We start from the raw sequence: 20,990 nt of genomic DNA, 5'->3' as shown, positions 1-20,990 counted from the left end.
GAAACGAACATAGAGTAGGTTGGTCCCAACTTAGTAAAAATGGAATAGATAAGGCTACCATCTTCTTTCTTAACCTTAAAACCTTCCAAGAGAAGTCTAAGGGTCTTGAACTTGGACAAAAATTCTTCAATGGAAGAAAAATTATTTGGGTCCAACGTAAGCAACTCATTTTCGAGTTGATGGGCTCTAATTTTATTTTTATTCCAAAAACTTTAGTGAGTTGTTTCATTGCTTCATTAGGGGTATCAAGTTCTGCAATATGGAATGTAAGGTCTGGAAGAATAGACATCCCTGTCAACCCACGTGCTTGATCTTGCCTATTTTCCCATCTGGCTGACTTTTCTTCATCTTTAGGTTTAGTTTCTTGGCCTGAGGCTATTCTGTAAAGACCTTTACTTCTATTCTAAGTAAATCTACAATGTAGGACCACCATTGAAAGTAGTTGGTACTATTAAGAATAACTTAGCATGGACTTTCCATTTTAACAGGAAATGAAGTTGTAGATGCTAAAACTAAGTGTTCTAATGGAAATATCTCAAAAAATTAGGCCGATTAAAAAAAACGGCTCTGAAAACAACTTCCGGATGAAGAAGTTATGGCTTTTTGAAAAAAAATTGTTGACGATGTCGACGAAGTGCGTGAATGTGCGGAAGTGAATGACAATGTTATATTTAAAAGTTAAAACCCCCACTCCCCCCCCGCCTTCCAAACTTAATCTAATTAGCTCACTTTAAAAAAGATTTTATGTGACCCACTTTTATAAATAAGTGAAAGTCAAATTTACAATGGTACTTTATGAGCTACCCACTAAATTGTAACTTAAATAAAAGATAAAGAGACTTTAGAACTATAAGTGACTCACTTTTATAATGGGTGAGAACACTTTTACATAAAGTAACTTTAAAACATAAGTTACATGTGCTTTTTGAAAAAGTAACTCAACAAAAAGAAAGACTTGAACTCAAGACCTCTATTCTCATAAAGTAACTTTGGACCAAGTGAGCTAGTTTAAAAGGTTAGTAATTTTTGGAAAAGATGAAGGGTTTTTTTTTTAGTCACTGAAGCTTTGGGGTGCGTGCTTACTTGAAAAAGCTCTTTTTGCCTACAAAACAAAAAATCACACAACCCAACACGAACATACAAAAAAAACCAAACCTTATGGCTTGAAATTAGCTTTCGCCAGAAACTAAATATTTTCCTCAATGTTTTTGATTTTCCGAGATCACACTAAGGCACAGCAAAAAAGGGCGTACGCATGAGAAAAATATTTTCCGTTTCTGATTTTCCCAGATCGCACAGAGTCGCAGGGCAAAGAGCATACGCAGAAATGCAAGGTATAGATCCAATAATAAAAAAACAAAGAGCTAAATAAACCGAAATAAACAGAGAGATGAATAACTAGAACTGCAAATAAACATTGTATACCTCCAAATCTTAAAAATGACGTAGCTAGGGCTACCGGAAACCTTTTCACGTGAAACGAAAGGGGTTCTTCACTGGAACAAATGCTCCTAACACAACAGAGCAGTCCTCTCGGCCCGAAAGCAGTCAAAAACAATAGATCTAGGAAACGACAGTCACATGCACTTGTACCGGCTTCGGATTTGGATCACCAACGGATGCGGCCCTCAAATAGCTCCAATACCATGTAGGAATTTATAGAGTAAATTCCTCAAATAGAACACCAAAAGATACCGCTCACAAACAAATCATAGATCAATACACCAGTATTCTAAGATTCTTGACGTGGTTAAAACTTTCAAAGAGGGAAACAGTCCACAGCCTGAGCCAATGCAGCCACTTCAGGCAATTTATTAATAAAAGAAATAAAATTTACATAAGCTTCTCTCACGAACGGTCACCCTACAAATGACCCTCCATGCTCTTTAAATAGAAATCATGGACCAATCGGGTGTTAAGCCACAGATCAAGTATCGGTAATACCGAGGAGAGAATGAACCGTCGGATTAGTTCATGTCTAGAACATATCGTGACCGTCGGATTGTAAGTTACAAATGTACATAGTAAAGAAACACACTTTACCTAACTCTACACTAAACCAAGTTATACTTAACTATTTCCCATGTGTCAAAATATCCTAACATAACCCCTTAAGAACAACTTGGGATAGGATTGAAGAACCTATTGTGTCATATTTGTACATCCTTCAATCCTATCCCAAGTTATTCCTAAGGGGGGATGTTAGGATATTCCAACACATAGAAAATAGTTAAGTATAACTTGGTCTAGTGTAGAGTTAGGTAAAGTGTATTTCTTTAATATGTACATTTGTAATTTACAATCCAACGGTCACGATATGTTCTAGACATGAAGTGATCCGACAGCTCATTCTCTCCCTGGTATTACCGACACATGATCCGTGGCTTAACACCCAATTGGTCCATGATCTCTATTTAAAGAGCATGGAGGGTCATTTGTAGGGTGATCGTTCATGAGAGAAGCTTATGTAAATTTTATTTCTTTTATTAATAAATTGCCTGAAGTAGTCGTGTTGGCTCAGGTCGTGCACTGTTTCCCTCTTTGCGGGTTTTAACCACATCAAGAATACTGGTGTATTGACCTATGATCTGTTTGTGAGCGGTGTCCTTTGGTGTTATATCTGAGGAACTTACCTTGTAAATTCCTACACTGATTACAAATATACATAGAAACAAAGAAAATATGGACAAAAATAAAGCCAAAAAAATAAGTTCAAGTAACATTGCATTTGATAAACATCTTAATCATGCTTTTCCTTTAATATCTAGGATAGAAATGGAAATTGTACTAGTGTTGCACGTTGTTCCACCCCTTTCACTTTGAGCAGGAGTGTGCTAAATACCTTTTGGGCATGCTCCTTGCCAATTTATGAGCATGGCACTCCTAAGGACGCTCTAGAGCCAAGGAGCGTGCTCCTAAGGCACTGCCTAGACGCTTCTTGGATGCTCCCTGAACCATCACTAGACACTCCCTGATGGTAATGTCAAATTCTTAATAGTAAAGTTTAAATTTTACTTAAATTTTTAACATTACCATTAATTGCTTCAGGATGTTTAAGTGTGGTTCCAACTCCATCAAGGTTCATATCGAGAAAATAGAATTTCTTATTCCATTCAAAATTCAACAGTCAACAATTTTTAGGATTTCAGGATCGATGGGATTGCCGCATTTCATTGGATTCTATCACATATGATGTTATGGGATTGGCATTTAATCAAGATCACCATACCCTATATGTACCACAATGTTAATGGTGTTGATTGTTGAAATCTTTTGTCTTGGCCTTAGCCAAAAAAATTTAAAACCCTTCACTCAAACCAAAATCATTGATAAAGCATGTTAAGCTTTTTCTACCATATTTCTATAGCTTGGATTAGGTTGTTTCATCAATATTGGGTGGTGTCAATTGATGTTCCTAGAGGATTGAGGTCGAGGCAAAGGCTAGACAAGAGGGAAAGAATGAAGGATGATACTAATGATGATGGAATATTGCTTATCAAGGAGTGGTGGAACATGCATGGCGATGCTACCCCACAGCTACAACATTTGGCAACATGGGTGCTTTCACAATTGGTGAACACTTCTATGGTTAGATGTTTAGCAACTAGCTCAATTTATACTTTTGGACCTTTTGATCTTCGTATTTGAGTGTTTACAGGGCCTATTTTGTAAACATAGTTATTCGGTCATGCTATTGTTGACAATTGCTAGATAACCTATTTCATTCCAAAAGTTAATGGTCTACTTTCTATTATATAGCTTAATAATTTGTATGTTTGTTTGTAACTGATAAAATCTAGATTTTAGATGATCGATGCTTGAATGAATAATCGTTGATGTATTAAGGATGCCATTTCTATATTCATTGATGTACAAATATGTATGTTTTCATATATTCTGCAACTACTTGGCATTTTAGATGTTTTGTTTGAATATAAATGTAACACACACACACACAGACATATGCTCCCAGAGCACTCCATGCCAGAGGATTTTTGAAGAATGATTCTCAAGACACTACAGCTCCCAAAAACGATCCTGCTCTGTGCAACCTTGAATTGTACTGTATATTTATACAACTTTGAGCAAATTGATTTCATACATAGGAAAGTGGTTGGATTTGTTCTTACCAGCTAAGAAAGTTCAATGCAAAGATGGAAAGTTTTCCAATATGAAATGACAACCACATCTCTGATCTTTTCTTTAACAAGAAAGAAAAGATCATGTTATAAGAAACAGAGAGAATTGGAAATTCATGTGACAAATCACGGGATCTGACAAGGAAAGAATTCAGCAAATAGGTTTGTAAATGAATGGCCATTTGTTCAGCAAATATATAAGCAATGGATAGAAAATTACTTGAAGCTTGCCCCATGGATAAGTCCACCAACAAGTGCAGCTGGAACTCTTCCTGACAAGAGATTTCCATTAAGATACCTGCAAACCTCATAGAAAGGCAAAGTGAGATACAACTACCAGTATCTTTGTTAAGAAAAGTGAGAAACTGATAACAAAAAAATTATATTTGTTCCTGCTTACAGCTTCTTCAGATGAGTCAGATTCCCAAAGCTCTCAGGAATTGTGCCATTTAACATGTTGTGTGACAGATCTCTGTTGAAAAAATAAACAGATATTATAAGATATAATAAAACAGAAAACATTCTTTCATGGACAAGTACAACACATTTTTTTCAGATTCAGAAATTATCTCCCACAATAGATGTTAATGGTTAACAGATTCTCATTCGAATGGAAGCAGCATTTCCTCTCTTGAGGTAGGACAATTGCTCATTGCTAAAAGTTGGCAAGTGTGTTTGTTTCGTTAGACAGTGAAATACTATGTGGAACCCCAAGAGATGGTAGCATGAACTAATCATCTATATTTTGCTCATGTTTCAATCCAAATAACTGCTAAAAGAACAAGATCTCACTGCATTCAATGAAATGCAAAAGAGAGTTCTAAAGAGTGTTAGAACTTATATTATATTATGGTACAATGAGATTGAAACATACCATTCAAATATATTATAGCTCACAAACTAAAGCTAGAAATAGGGAATGGTAATTTACATTGAGGGATCTGATCAAAATAACCATCTGATCATTTCCAATCTACAGCAACGGCAAAATAAATGATATAGATTTCTTGTTCAGTTCTAATTAAGAGACTCTCATTTGAATGGCAGCAGCATTCATTCACCTCTCTTGAGGTAGGGAAATTGCCCATTACTAAAAGTGGACAAGTTTATTTGTTCTGTTAGAAAGTGAAATACTACATGGAACCCCAAGAGATGGTAGCGCGAACTAATCATCTATACTTTATTCATGTTTCAAACTCAAATAACTGTTAAAATAACACGATACCACTGCATTAAATAAAATGCAAAAGAGAGATCTAAAGAGTGATAGATCTTATATTATTTTATGGTACAATGAGATTGAAACATACCATTCAAATATATCATAGCCCACAAACTAAAGCTAAAATGGGGAAAGGTAATTTAGATTGAGAGATCCGATCAAAATAACCCTCTGGCAATTCCAATCTATAGCAATGGAAAAAGTAGTTGATATAGATTTCTTGTTCAGTTCTAGTGAAGCATTGCTCAAGAAAAATAGAACCAAAATTTAACCATGAAATAGAAGAGAGAATGTCTTGAATGCCATGGGATCTGCCCCCCACCTGAACATCACTATGAACCTTTTCCGTATCATATATACCCTTCTCTTGCATGTTGAGAAGTATATTTCTTATCTTGTGCTATCAGTACTCTACAATGAGAGTAGATGTTTTTGCGCATTTGTTATTGAGATGGAAAAGCAACTAGAAGTTCATATGATATGATTTGCTACAAACCATAAGAAACTTCAATATGTGGTTATACTACCAGGTACCCTATATACTTCAGAATTAATCCCACTGTAATTTTGAGAGGTATTGATCTCAACCTCTTAAAGGATGTTGTATATTAGAAAGGGCAAGTACGAGTGCAAAGCATACTATGTATGAATTTGTATATATATATTTTTGGGGGTTGAAAACGTAGGAGATAAATGGAAGTTGTAGAGCCTTGAGGGAAGGAACACTCATAGGTTCCTCAAAAGCATCATTGTTTGAAGAAGTATGTTCTATCACTATATATGAGATGTTATTAACTTATTTGAGAACTGTCCTATACCACACAATCTAAGACCCCTTGAGTCTATTCATTGCAGCTTTTCATGAAGAGACATGCTTTTTTATGATGACATCACCCCTTGCAGGCATTTCTACTCACAAGTGTGGGTTATTTGAGGCTATTATACATGTTTATTCTTTATAGGGATCTTAGCCTATTTTTATTCTTTAAGGGATCTTTATAGGGATCTTAGCCTATGTTTATTCTTTAAGGGATAGAGTACTTTTAGGGATCTTAGCCTATTTTTGAGTTAAATCACTTGGTTACCCTAGTATCACTTGTCACAACATGGATCATACATTCTCTTGATTGGTAATTCTTCTCTCTTGTGTGCTATGGACATCTAGTTGAGCTACTTTTCTTGGGTGGAATTGTGAGGTCATGTGATCTCTTTTTCATGGATGCTTATGGTGAATCTTGGATGATGCATGGTGAAATAAGTTGGTTTATTTGCTTTATCTTGGTATTGTGTTTCATGGGATGTATATTCTTGCGCTAAGTTACTTTATTCAGTATTTGTTTGATTCATTTATTTGGTATTTGCTTCATTATCCCTTGTTTAGCTAATTCCTTAATCATCTGGAAAATTGACAACAAAAATCTAAAACCCTAGGGCAAGTTAGTTCACTTGCCCTAGTTTATTTTGGATTTACTACCACTCAAAGGAAACCCTAGAACTGCTTGAATCCTAAACTCCATATAACCTAGATTGAGAGGGCACTAGTCAATATCTAGTGTGGGATTTCTTTAAAATACAAAAATCGTCTTTCTTCTTATTTCATGATAGAGTAAGGTTTGATTACAACAAAATGTTATAACAACACTTAATGACTTATTAAGGTACACCCTAACGGTTAGACACTGAGTAAAAATGCATTAGAGAAGTAACATTGAAATTTATTTTCTAGGGTTGACATCAAGACTTTATTTGTTGTTTTGTGCCTTACCATATTTCAAAATTTGTTGCAACTATGTCCCTAGTTTACTCTCTAATTTATCCTTCATTTCACATAACTTTATTCACTATCTTCATAGCTAAATTTGATGTTGTTACAAACTATTGTATTACTATAATTTGCTTATTTAAAACCCTAGTTCATAGCAACCTTGAGTATTTTCTTGGTTTAGTATGTTCGAGAAACCGATTTGAGACTCTTTAAGCCAATCATAGCCTTTAGATTGACCCATAGATCCCTTGAACTCAAATCTACAATTTACTACTTCATTCACCTCCAACCCTAATTTGTTGTACCCTTACCTAGTGGATTTACAGTGTAGGATATTTATGGTGCATTTAGCTTAAGGTTCTTGGGTTACTTGATCCCCGAACCCTACGGGGAAGCTTCTGTTAAGTTCGATTGTGTCCTTCACTAAGGAGAGGAGAGTAGTTACCAAGGTGACAGTTGTGACATTCTCGTGTGTTGCACATTGTCTAGGTCACCCAGTAAGGCTTTTCACTAGGTGCTAGATTTTGCTGCAATAGGCCTAATTTGAGATAAATTCTAAGCTTCATTTCTAGATTTATGACAATGCCAAAGGTAGAACATTGGACTAGAACAAAGTGGGTGTTGGGATATGTGTAAGGGACATGACTTTGGCAATCTATACAGTAGAGGAAAAGACGCTAGCATATGTGGGTACAGGGATCCAAATTGGACAAGTTGTGTAGATGATATAAATCAATTTTCAAATATGTATTTAGCCTTGGCACGAGTGCAGTCACATGAATCAACAAGAAGCAACATGTAGTAGCCCTTTTCATCGATAGAGTAGACTATCAAGGAGTAGTGAAAGGAGCATGTGATGCAATTTTGCTCAGGAGGATGCTTTAAAACATAAGGATGTCATTGATAGAGCTAACAACCCTCCTCTATGACAATCAAGAGGTGCTCAAACGAGCCAAGAATCCAATCTTCTACGAGCATACCAAGCATGTTGAGATATATTTCCACTTCACCATGTTGAGAAATCTAAAGGGCTACAACCAAGATATTTTCTCTTCAACTTGATAACTGCTTGTGATGTATTTTTAATTTTCTTGATTATTAGCTTCTTTTCATATTAGTATGTTGTTCTTATCATCAAACAACTACCAAAACAAGAAGATCAACAATACACAAGAACACGGGATGTAGGTTGCAAGTCAGGGCTAAAATCTCTCCACTTGAGAGGAAAACCCACAAATCTCCTCTTCTTATAGATTTTTCGAATAATAAATTCCAAGACCTCTAGACAAAGACCATGTCTAGCCTCCGTGATGATGTGCTTCCTTTGTCCAAGTCAAACCCATTCAAATCTCTTCCAACTACACAACTTTGACCCCCAGCTATAGAATTTTGCCCTCCACTGCAAGTCTGAAATTTTCGGCCCCTGCAACAATAACTGCTTCCACATGTGTGGGCAATTGCAGGGCTTCCAAGGCTTCCTTTGACCTTCGCTTGGGTTCCTCCTTCATCTAGGGCTTGTAGATGACCTAATAGACCTTCCTTCGACCTTCTTTCTGTTGAAAAGTGTAGCTAGGTTCGGTCTTCATAATGACATGTAATTGTGATCTTTGTAAATAATGTGAAGAAGAAAAATAAAATTATTATTATGCTTGCTTCATGGGTTTCATGAGCAAGAGATTTTATTTTTAGATGGATCCCATTGAGAGCCTTAGGATTTGTCATTAGAGTTAAAGAGTCAATGTCATGTATGGAGAGCCCTTCTTGGGCATGTTACAAATGTATACTAGTCTATAGATTTGTCAAATAGCCCTCCAACGACAAGCACAAATCCTCCTCTTCAAGTCGGCCTCCAAATGAAGTAAATGGCACATGTCGGCTCACCTATTTGGAGACACAACCCTTCATAAAGACAAGTCTACTTATTGATGGGACAACCACTATAACTGGGCATGTAGAGTATTCACATTTCCACAGTGAAGTTCGAACATCTCCTTGAATTTTCGAGTGACAGTGACAGAGACAAGTTCAAACTTCGAGTGGTCTAATGAAGAGACAAGTTCGGATCACTTCTAAGATTCAGATAACCATTTCTGAGGTGTCACACAATTCAGTGAAGGCCACAGTTCGGATCTCTCTGAAGTGCGAATAGGATCACAGTCAAGAAGATTTCAGATCTCTTTGAATTCGGTAACAAAGTGCAAAGGTAAGTTCGGATAGGAGTGCAAAGACTACTTTGATGAAAGGAGCTCGGTCAAGGGTACAAAATAGCAGAGATAAACTTGCAAGGGTCTCACAAAAGTAAGGTCTCGGTTATATGACAAGGAGGTCTCACACTAAAAAGATCCCAGTGTGAAGACAATGATAAGATCTCGGTGATGCTAAGAAGGTCGAAGAGGAAGAGGAAGAGTGATTGTCAAGAGGACTTGTGTCTTGGTCTTGGTATTCGTCAATTGGAACCTCTATAAGAAGAATTTGTGCGGGTTTTCTTCTCAAAGAGTGAGAGGTTTTGGCCTTGGCTGATACACTACATTCTGTGTCTCTTGTCTATTTATGTTCATGCATTGGTTACTATTTGATGAAGAAGAACACTAATAATCTAAGAAGAAGAAAATTCTAGTCTAAAGTTGTAAAAAGCATTCACAAGCAGTTACTAATCGAAGAGAAATCACCTAATACTAATGCCCTGGATTTCTCAACGCTTTTTGCAATTTCCTCAACTTCGATCTTGCAGCATCAAAACCCTAGCCTTCCTTCTTCGCACATGTGAGAGAGAGAGAGAAATAACCCAAACCTTCATCCTTCGTCCTTCTTCCTTCTTTGCTAGCCTTCTTTTGCTTCTCCTTTGCTTAGATAATGAGAAGATGAATGAATTTCCATCAGAGGTTGAGTTCCCTCCTATATATAGGCTTCCAAGGAGGATGGCATGCCCTAATGAGGCCGATTTCTTAGTTGTCAGGACGACTTGGTTTTGGAGGGTATTTTGACACTTTTAAATACAAAAATAATTATTTTCACAAGCTACAATGTACTCGATGGGGTCTTCTTCATATGACAATGACTCTTTTGACTTCTTGACCCTAGGACAAACCCTAGAAGCACTCAATGGCTGCTTAACCTCTAAATAAAAGACCTTGAGCATGAAATCCATGCTACAAAAATAACAATAATAATTTTTTCTTTCTTTTTACAATATACAAGAATCAAAAGTACATTTCATATTTATGAAGACTGAGCCTAGTTACACATTTCAAAATCCCTCTTAACTAGGGAGTTATTCATAATGGTACATGGACATTCTCAAACTAAAGAGATCTCATAAGAAGAGCCATCCCATAAACTATCATTTCAGCTTATCTCTTTGCATCATACCAACCAACATTGTCACATAGCAAGGCCTTGACTAACAGCTCTATCTCTCCACAAGATTAGAGCAAAATGCTGGCGAGACCAATCACTGATAGACACAATCATCATTGTTTCCCAAGGCACATACCCCACCCAAGTGTTCACAGGGTATGTCCTTTTAGGACAATTCCTATCTTGGAATAACACTTCCTCAAGGAATTTCCTCTTCGACTACTCTTACATCTTGGATGCCCTACCTCATCCTCAAAGAGTATCGAAAACCAAATGCCTACCCAATTCTCCCTTCTTTCTTGACAAAGTGAAGACAATAATGATGTGTCTCTCTCCCTCTCAACTAGGGAGGATATATCAACCAATCCAAGCTTGTCTCTCAAATACACAAGCTTCTTATTAGGAAGAGATTTTGTCAAGATGTCAGCTACTTGTTCATCAGTGGAGATATATTGTAGCTGCAACACTCCATCTTGCACCAGCTTTCGTATGTAGTGATACTTGTTATTTATGTGCTTTGTCTTTCCATGGAACATTGGGTCTTCAAACAACCTTATACAGTTGGTGTTGTCATAATGTATCACCGTAGGGTCCATCGGTCCTTCAAACAAGTCAGACAGCAACTTCCTCAACCAAACAACTTCTCTGCTTACTTCACAGGTTGCAATGTATTTAGCCTCAACACTACTCAAAGCAACCAATTCTTGCTTTCTACTCATCCAGGATATCATGGAGGATCCCAAACTAAAACATCCTCCAGTAGTGCTTCTCCCATCCATCTCACTGCCTCCCTAGTCAAAATCTGTATATCCAATCAAGTGGACATCATTCTTTTTATCATACTTCAAGCAGTAGTGGATTGTTCCTTATAGATATCTCAATATATGCTTGGCTGCTATCCAATGATCATGCTTGGGATCTACTTAGAACTAACTAAGAATGTTCACTATAAAACAAATGTTTGATTGAGTATTTACCAAATAAATCAGTGAGCCCACCAATTGTCTATACCTTGCCAAATCCACAAGACTTGCTTCAGAACTTATTAGCCTCTTCAAGTTTGTGATCATAGGGGTTGTCATGGGATTGCAATCCATCATGTCAAACCTCTTCAACATCTCGATCACATACTTTCCTTGACCTAAATATATCTCATCAGGTCCTTGCCAAACTTCCAACCCCAAATAATAGTGCATCAGCCCTAAATCCTTCATATCAAATTTTGCTGCCAATTGCTTTTTACACTCTAGAATATAACCTTCCTGTCATAAGAAGAATGATTACGGGCACATCCTTCACAACCTTGATATAGAAATTCATATCAACAGAACTCGTCGAGAAGCCCAATCTTTGCAGGTATGTGTCCATCCTTCAATACCAAGCCCTTGGTGCTTGCTTAAGGGCATAAAGTGCCTTGTTTAACCTGCAGACACGAGTCTCTATCTTTTACTTCAAATCCTAAGGGTTGTTCTATATAGACTTTTTCATTGATAGTACCATTCAAGAATCTTGTCTTGACATCCATTTGAGGGATGTTCCATCCCATCGATGTCACCAAAGAGACCAACGAACGTATAGTTGTATACCTTGTTGTAAGTGCAACTGTCTCTTCATAATTGATGCCTTCCTATTGGGAGAAACCCCTAGCCACAAATCTTGCCTTATATTTATCAATACTTCCATCAGTTGCATGTTTAATCTTGTAGAGCCACTTAGAAGTTACCACAGATTTGTCTTCAGGCCTAGGAATGATCTCCCAAACTCCATTCTTCATTATTGATTGATATTCTTCATTCATGGCATCTTTCCATTCTTGATGTTTGACAGCCTCTTCAAAGGTGGATGGTTTTTCTTCGATTAAATTTGTCATATAGGTTATAAAACCCTAAATATCTTTTAGGCTTCTTACCTTCCCTAAACGTACCCTTGGTTGCCCCATCTCCCTCCGCATCTAGAAGAGTAGACTTTAACTAATTAAGTCTCTTTCTATTCTCAGGGATGATGACTTGTTGCACAAGTTCACTGGGACCTACTTCTTCATGATTTGAATCCTCTTCCTCCCTAGTGCATTCTTCTAAAAATATTCTAAGTTCTTCATTATCAAAGTCAATCAAGAGGTCCTTTGATTTCTTGAATGCAATACTTTCATCAAAGATCACTTTTTGCCTTCCTTTTATTCGATGTCCTTCCTTTATGTAGATACTATATGCCTTTGAGGTGTTACTATAGCCAACAAATATTCCCTTCATGCTTGTAGGATCCAACTTCTTTCTGTTATCCTTTAGAATGTGAATATAGACAGGACAACCAAATATTCGAAGATGGTCTACACTTGGTTTCTTCCTAGTGAATGCTTCCTCAAGAGTCATGATGTCTAGTGATTTGTGAGGACTTCAATTTAGACAACAGTTTTTGTTGCTTCACCCCACAGAAATTTAGGCAAGTCTTGATCATGTAACATGGCTCTAACACTTTCCTCAATTGGTCAATTCTTTCGTTCAACAACTCCATTTTGTTCAACGTTATATGGGACTATCAACTCCCTCTTAATCCCAGTGTCCTTACAGAAAGCTATGAGTTCCTTCGATGTGTATTCTCCTCCATTGTCAGAGGTTAGTACCTTTATCCTCCTTTATGTAAGGTTTTCTGCTTCAACTTTGAATTCTTAAAATTTGTCAAATACTTCATCCTTGGACTTCAGCAAATAGATCCAAGTTTTCCTTGAGTAGTCATCAATGAATGTTACATAGTATAGATTAGTGAAGCACCACTCATTTGAAACTCGCAGGTACCCGCACGTAAGGGTGGGTCTATGCCTGGGCCGGGTCACCCGCATAGAACCCGCGATCTAGACCTGGACCTGGCAATATATTCTATAAGACCCAGATACCCACATCAAACCCGTGGGTAGCCCATGAGACCCTTATCGGACTTGTGTAGGACCCGTCGGGCATGAAAACCCACAAACTGTCCAAAATTTCGATTTTTTTCTTTTTTGGAAATGAGGTGGAGGAAAAGGGAAATTGGAGGGGAAAAAATGCTTTATAAGCACCTCTCTCCCTTCCATTTCTCATTCACTTGTCATTTGAGTGTTTGGCTAATTTGTATGAGTGTTGAGAGCTCAGAAACCGGATTCGTTGATTTTTTGCCAAGTGTTTGAATCATGTGAATTGGATTCAATTCACCCAAAATCGTGTCCGAATTTCGTGACACGTCGTGTCCAAATGGGACACGATTGAATTTGGATCATGTCCCGTTCGAACACATCGTGTCACGAAATTCAGACACGAATCCGGCAAAAAGGAACCTGTGGGCCAATAAAAGGGCACACTTTTTGATTTTCTTTATCATTCTGTGTCATTCCTTTTGCAAGAAGTGAGCTGTGGGTTCGTTGTTAGAAGTTTAGAGCAAGGAGCCAAGGGTTTGGAGCGTTTTCAAGGAGATTCAAGCAATAGGTAAGTGCATTTCCTCTCTATTTTTTGCATTTGTATTACCGCAATTTGTATATGCATTTCTTTTACAAATTTGTGCATGTTTTGTTTTTTTTTTTTTACAATATTCATGGCTCAATCAAGGGCAGCAGGTAAATAAAGGGGAAGAATGTCCCCATTGGAGATGCCCCTCCTCCCCCAATATCATTAGAGTCTGCTGCAAGTAATGTTGAGGGAAGACTTCCTCCTAAAGATAACATTGAGAAATATCCCTTGTGGAAATATGTCACAAGAGAGGATGGGCCAAGCAGCAAGGGGAAGGGAGGAGGCAATGTGAATTGGAGATGCAACATTTGCCACAATACTTTCACAAGCACATATTTTCGTGTGAAAGGCCATTTGTTGGCTTTACCGGGTTGTGGAGTTGGAGCTTGTACACAAGTTCGTTTACAAAAGAGGAAAGAAATGGAAAAAGAGTTCACTGCTGGTATGGCAAATGTGGCTGCAAAATAAAAAAAACCAAGAATGATGACCCCCTTCCATTTTTTAAGAAAGGCACCATCAAATTTACATTTGAGAGTTCTATTAGGGGACAAGCAGCAAAAAAAAAAGGCAATTTCACTTTGGTCCAATGGACAAGATTTTTCAACAATAGAAACGGGAAGAGCTTGATCTCACCGTTGCCTTTTTTCTATTAAAACTTCATATCCTTTAATGTTGCACGGGTCTCCATCATGGTATGTGCCTCCTAGTTCAAAGAAGCTTAGAACCACATTGTTGATGAAGGCAAAAAAAGAGGTGCAAAAAATGCTTGAGCCTATTAAAGCATCATGGCCAACATCTAGGGTTAGTATTGTTTCTGATGGATGGACAGATCCAGCACGACACCCACTCATCAACTTCATGGTGTCTTCCTTGAATGGTCTAGTTTTCTTGAAAGCAGTGGATACACTTGGAGAATACAAGGATGCACAATTTATGGGTGAGTTGTTTATTAAAGTTATTGAAGATGTAGGTGTTGATTCTTGTGTGCAAATCATTATAGATAATGCATTTGTTTGCAAGGTTGCTGGCATGATTGTGGAAGCTAAATATCCACAAGTGTTTTGGATATCCACTATGCACTGCTGCCAACTCGGCATTGCGCTCCCCGACATCTAACTGCTACTAGTCTATAACTGTCAATCTAGTAGTGACTGCATCAACTGCCACTGATCCATCCCGCTACTGAATATTGTGGGTCCCCATACCCAGGTAATGATTCATGATGTGGACTCCTCAAGGACCCTACCCAATCTCTATAGTTTATGGGACTACAGTACCAAATGTCCCCACCTCACTCCTGGAGGTATATATGCAAACATCGCAAAGTCTTCCTCCAACTTGGAGGACAACCTGTCAATCTCTACAGAAGCTGCCTGCTAGTCCTACTTCTTCGACTTGTCCTTCTTCCTGAGAGGACCCTGCGTGCTATAGTGACCAAGCTCACCACACCTGAAGCACTTGACCTTTGATAGGTCCTTTTTCTTTCTTCTCTATTGCTCCTGCCCCTGATTGAGACCCTTTGATGCGAGGGCCACATTTTCCTCCTCCTTCACCACCTCTAATCCGCTGCTACTGTTGCCACTGATGGAGCTCTTTAACAGAGCTCGCCTCAACTCCTCCTTGTGCAAGTTTGACCACATCCTATCCCATTCTAGTAGCTTGTCTCTGCCCAATATACTTTAGATAGATACTTGCCACTCTTCAGAGACATTATTCAATGTCAACCTCACTAGCTCTGTTGGTTGAGGCACTGCCCCAACCCCCAACCGCTGCAAGATGGTCCCGGACCTCCTGAATCTTGGTGAGGAAGGGATCTATGCCTACCCCTTTTTGCATCCTGATGCATCTTAGCTTCTCCTCTAGGAACATCTTCCACTACTCAAAAGTGCCATGATATAGTGTGGTGAGAGCATCCCATGTCTCTTTGGCAGTATCCTTGCTAGCAATGTGTGAGACTATATCGTCCTAACTAATCACTTAAGCTTTGATACCATGTGAAAATTTTAATAATTGGAATCCTATTGCAACAACTGGTATTATTTCTTCTAACTGATAAATTAATTATTCAGTTTATTGCTATGACAACTTCAAAATAAACACACTCCAACCTTCACAAATAAAAACTTCGGAAATAAATATCATTGTAACTGAGAAAATACTAGCGCACACATAAAAATTAACAACATTGTTTTTGGGCAAAAGTCCCTGAAAAAACCCAATGCAGGAAAACCGGTGTAGCAGATGAGGGTTTTATTTTATTATCCAACAGTGAAAATCTTAATACAATCTGGATGCCTGAAACTGGCAATCTACAGCAAGAAAGTATGGGCAAAATTATTGAAGGGAATTACCCTTCCTCCACAAGCAATCCACACACAACCTGCCTTCAGAAAACTCGGCCTTCTGGACCCTCTACATCAACCTCTGCGTAGTCTCTATGACGTCAGACCTCCAACCAATCTCTGATGAAGTCATTATGTCTGCCTCTATTGAGGAAAACATCTCTCTAACACTTTGGAACCTCTGCCCGGCCTCTGGAACTGAGAACGAATTTTTCCTCAACTAAATCGAACTGCCAATCTGAAGCAATTGCGTAGTCCTCTATGTTGCCTCACTGGGAATAACTTTGACCCTCTTGCTGCAGCCTCTCCGGATCTGGAAAATCTCCTCCGACCTCACTGTCCCTGCCCCTCACCCACTACTTCAATCTCTAGCTCTCCGGCAGCTAACTATTGCTACTCTGGAAATCGATCTACCAAGGAAATCGAATTTCTGGTGATCTCAAGTGTATTCTCCAAGTGCCCATTGACTTCCTCTTATAATCCACTGTTGGAGCACCAACGACCAAGATTAAAACTTAATCGATGGCTAGGATCATCTTGGAATCGATCCGTGTGAGTTTTTAGATGATTCTCACCTTGACTTAATTAACACTGATTAATTAACCAGTTTTCCTAAGTTTAGACTTAGGAAACATTAAAAAATTGGTTAATAATCTAATTAAGTCACTTCTAGGTGGAATTTCCATAAACGATTTCTGGGTCTTGGAGATCTCATGTATCCTAGCCTCTCCACCAAATTTTGTGCCTAGAACACATTTGATGTTACAAAAAATAACACTTCCTCTATCCAAGTCAAACCTAATCAAATCTCTTCCAACTGCACAAATTCGTCCCCTAGCTACAGAATTTTGACCTCCATTGCAGGTCTGAAATTTTTGGCCCCTGCAACAGTTATTGCTTCCACACGTGTGAGCAATTTCAGGGCTTCCAAGGCTTCCTTTGACCTTCGCTTGGGTTCCTCCTTCTAGGGTTTGTAGATGACATAATAGACCTTCCTTCGACCTTCTTTCTGCAATTTCCTCAACTTCGATCTTGCAGCATCAAAACCCCAACTTTCCTTCTTCGCACGTGAGAGAGAGAGAGAGAGAGAGAGAGAGAAATAGCCCAAACCTTCATCCTTCGTCCTTCTTCCTTCTTCGCTAGCCTCATTTTGTTTCTCCTTCGCTTAGATGATAAAAAGATGAATGAATGTCCATAGGTGGTCAAGTTCCCTCATAAATATAGGCTTCCAAGGAGGACGACATGCCCTAATGAGGCTGACTTGGTCTTGGAGGGTATTTTGACACTTTTAAATACAAAAATAATTCTTTTTACAAGTTACAATGTGGCCAATGGGGTCTCCTTCATATGTCACTGACTCTTTTGACTTCTTGACCCTAGGAAAAACCCTAGAAGCACTCAATGGGTGCTTGACCTCTAAATAAAAGGCATTGAGCATGAAACCCATGCTACAAAAATAACAATAATAAATCTCTCTTTCCTTTTACAATATACAACAATCAAAAGTACATTTCATATTTATAAAGATTGAACCTAGTTACACATCAAACAACTAGTAGAAGGTGGATTTATTTAGCTAAAATATTATTCGAACAAAAGACAAAATTGTAGACATTTTCACCAAATCTTTGGGTATTGAAAAATATATAAAATTCAAGGATATGCTCGGTGCAGTTAGTAGAGTGACCATTTAGGGAGGGTGTTAATTTAAATATTAGAAAATAATGGTCAATTAGATATTATACATAGGCATTAACAAAGTCACATCAGCTTTATGTTATTGTGTGCTTTGTGTTTTATTTCACTTTAATGTGTTTCTCAATCTATCCCACATTCAGAAGGTGAATTGCATCAACTAGCTTGTAGGTTGTAACCCTTTTTAAGAAAGCTTTCACTTACTCATTATCAACACAATCTTGGTTTCCTTTATGTGTTCATGTCAACATTATAAGTTCTAGGAGGTTCAGCTTCTTGTCTCATCATCTCTTGGAACATACTTATCAAACTCGCCATTAAGTGTTGGAACTATGGACTACTTTCATGTTGTTCTTTTAGTTTCTACAGTACTAAGTGCACAAGGTCAAGTGTTCCTTTGGCTTGCTCTCTTTTAAGTCACTATGATGTCCCATAGTATCTATGAGAAAGCAATACTAATAATCCTTTGATAGGGTTGCTCAAGTAGATTATAATGGCAAATGATAGGGATAAATCACAATATCACGAAGAGAAATAAAATTGGGAATACTCCATGATGCAATAACTATTAAAATTATAGTTCATTTTACCAGTGAAGCACCACCTGTATAAGACCCTCGGGTCTTGGTGGGTTCTATAGCAAGTCAGGTCACTCGCATAGAACCCACACTTAAGACCCGAACTTGACAAGTATTTTATTAAACCCAGCTACCCATATAAAACCCGCGGGTTTTCCATAACACCCGCACCGGACCCTTATAAGACCTGTCGACCCTCAAAAGGCAATTTTTTTTTATTTTTTTATTTTTTATTTTTATTTTTATTTTCTTTTTTGGAAATGAGGTGGAGGGAAAGGGAAATTGGAGGGAAGAAAATGCTTTATAAGCACCTCTCTCCCTTCCATTTGTCATTCACTTGTCATTTGAGTGTTTGGCTAATTTCTATGAGTGTTGAGTGACTCCATTACATAGTAAAGGAGCTCTTGGAGGAGGCTAAAGGAGGCTACATTAGATCAAACCAAGCTTCAAGTAGGCTTCATGAACCTTGTTTGAATGTTTTCCTTGTAAATTTTTTATATTCAATTTACTTTATATTTTCAATTTTTTTTTAAGTTTGCAAATTTTGTTGGCCCTGTGGCTAAGTAACTCAGCCACAGGGCCTGCGGGCTGAGGAGGAAAACCCCTAATTTGAGTTGGCTTGATGAAGAGACTGAGGATCTCTCTAGTTTGCCATCTCAAATGAAGATTCCAAATACGCCTGCCTCACAGTTGCTTTAGCGTTCCAATGTTAGCACTAGCTCCACGAGGGCTTATTGTAGGCGTAGTCATCCATGACTGATGAGACTCAAGATTGTTATGATACAATCATTTATCATTTCTGACATGTATTTGAATTTTGAACATGCTAACATTTTTTATTTTAATTTTGGAATCATGGGTCCTTTTCTTATTCAGTATCTAAATGTTTTGCTTACAAAAATCGAATATGTTATGTTGTGCTTTTATAGATATGAGATGATGTTATGCATCATTGCATATATTATGGTTTCTATAACTTATAAGGATTGGAATTGTCAATAGGTTTTTTTGTGCTTAAAATTTACCATATTTTAACGTTTTTTTTTTACGAGTCTTATACGGATCATTCCCAAGTCTTATACGAGTCGATGAGTCAATAGCGTGACAAGTCTTATACGAGTACGAATCGTGCAACATTGCATTTTACAACCTATTGATAACAAAATGATGCCTTGTACACATGATCATAAAAGATTGAGACACCATTTTCTAAAAGGTCCATAAAGAACCTTTATAACAAGTACCCTGGTAAAAGTTGGGACAAAAGACCACCCTTCTTTAGAAACCCCTTAAATAGTCAATATACATTAGAAGAAGACTTTGATTCAAAATGAAATATTCTAAAAGACTATTTTATTTCTAATATTTCCACCTCCAAAGTCCAATGTACAAAGTTATTGTAGTGGATCAAGTGAATGTGGCAGAAATTCATGTTTATGTAAAGAATAGATTGAACTAGTTAATCTTCATCCTAAATGGTCTCAAGCAACAATTTCACAATTGAACCTTTCTATCACTCCTGTTAATTATGTGGTTTCAATCAAAAAATGTTGTTGTTGCAAGGTTTAATGATACACATGAGAGATTACTTGCCTAGGACAAGTTTGACCCCCTTGCATTTTTTCTTCGCAGCCAAAAGTTTTGCACAACCTTCCTCACAAAGATAATCACACTTGTTTGGGGTGTTGAAGGTGTGGCTTTCAAGAAAACACTACCATTTTTATGGTAGGAATTCACTGGCACACAAATTCTGCTAGAAATCAATATGTCATTAGCCTAAATCTGGAAAGTTAGAAGAGATGCGGAAGAGGACAGATCCAAATAAAGAAAAAAAATCCACAAAGCCATGCATACAAAAAATTTGCTAGCATATTTCCTCTTGAAGAAGCATAGGGTTATATTAAGTAAAAAAGAAACTTTGGAGAAGAAAATCATAATGAAATTGATGAAGGGCTCATTTTGAATTATAGAGAAATATCACAAGGCTCCAAAATGGAAGATTTCTCTGTTAAGAAATCTAGAGGGCTACTATTAAGAAATCTAGAGGGCTACAATTGAAGTGATTTCTCTTAAACTTGATAACTACTTGTGATATTCTTTGACTTTTCTTTCTTATTAGATCTTCTTCTCTTGTTATTCTGTTGTTTTTATCATCAAACAACTACCAAAATATGAAGATCAATAGTAGACAAGGACACAAGATGTAGGTTGCTAGCTAGGGCCAAAAACTCTCCTAGAGAGGAAAACCCACAAAAATCTCTTCTCTTCTTATAGATTCTTCAACTGACGAATTCCAAGGCCTCTAGACCAAAACCAAGTCAAAACTTCTAGAGGATGTGCTTCTTCTTACCAAGTCAAATCTCTTCCAAGTTCAGAACTTCGACTCCCACCTATAGATTTCGGCCCTTACTGCAGG

General features: G+C 37.6%; 1 protein-coding gene across 1 annotated transcript in view; it reads right to left on the bottom strand.

Annotated features, from left to right (window-relative positions):
• RLP4 (receptor like protein 4) overlaps nt 1-20,990 on the bottom strand; it is a 196,648-nt gene that overhangs the window by 10,670 nt on the left and 164,988 nt on the right. Inside the window, exons 7-8 of the mRNA XM_089453211.1 lie at nt 4,540-4,611; nt 4,360-4,437 (exon numbers count right to left, since the gene is read on the bottom strand). Of these exons, the coding sequence (XP_089309337.1) occupies nt 4,360-4,437; nt 4,540-4,611 (150 nt within the window). The remainder of the gene's footprint in view (nt 1-4,359; nt 4,438-4,539; nt 4,612-20,990) is intronic.

The sequence above is a fragment of the Pinus tabuliformis genome, chromosome X (genome assembly GCF_031772625.1).
Source record: "Pinus tabuliformis cultivar Carrire ecotype Pingquan chromosome X, CPIR1, whole genome shotgun sequence".
Lineage (NCBI taxonomy): Eukaryota > Viridiplantae > Streptophyta > Pinopsida > Pinales > Pinaceae > Pinus > Pinus tabuliformis.
This window is presented reverse-complemented; position numbering and strand designations above follow the sequence as displayed.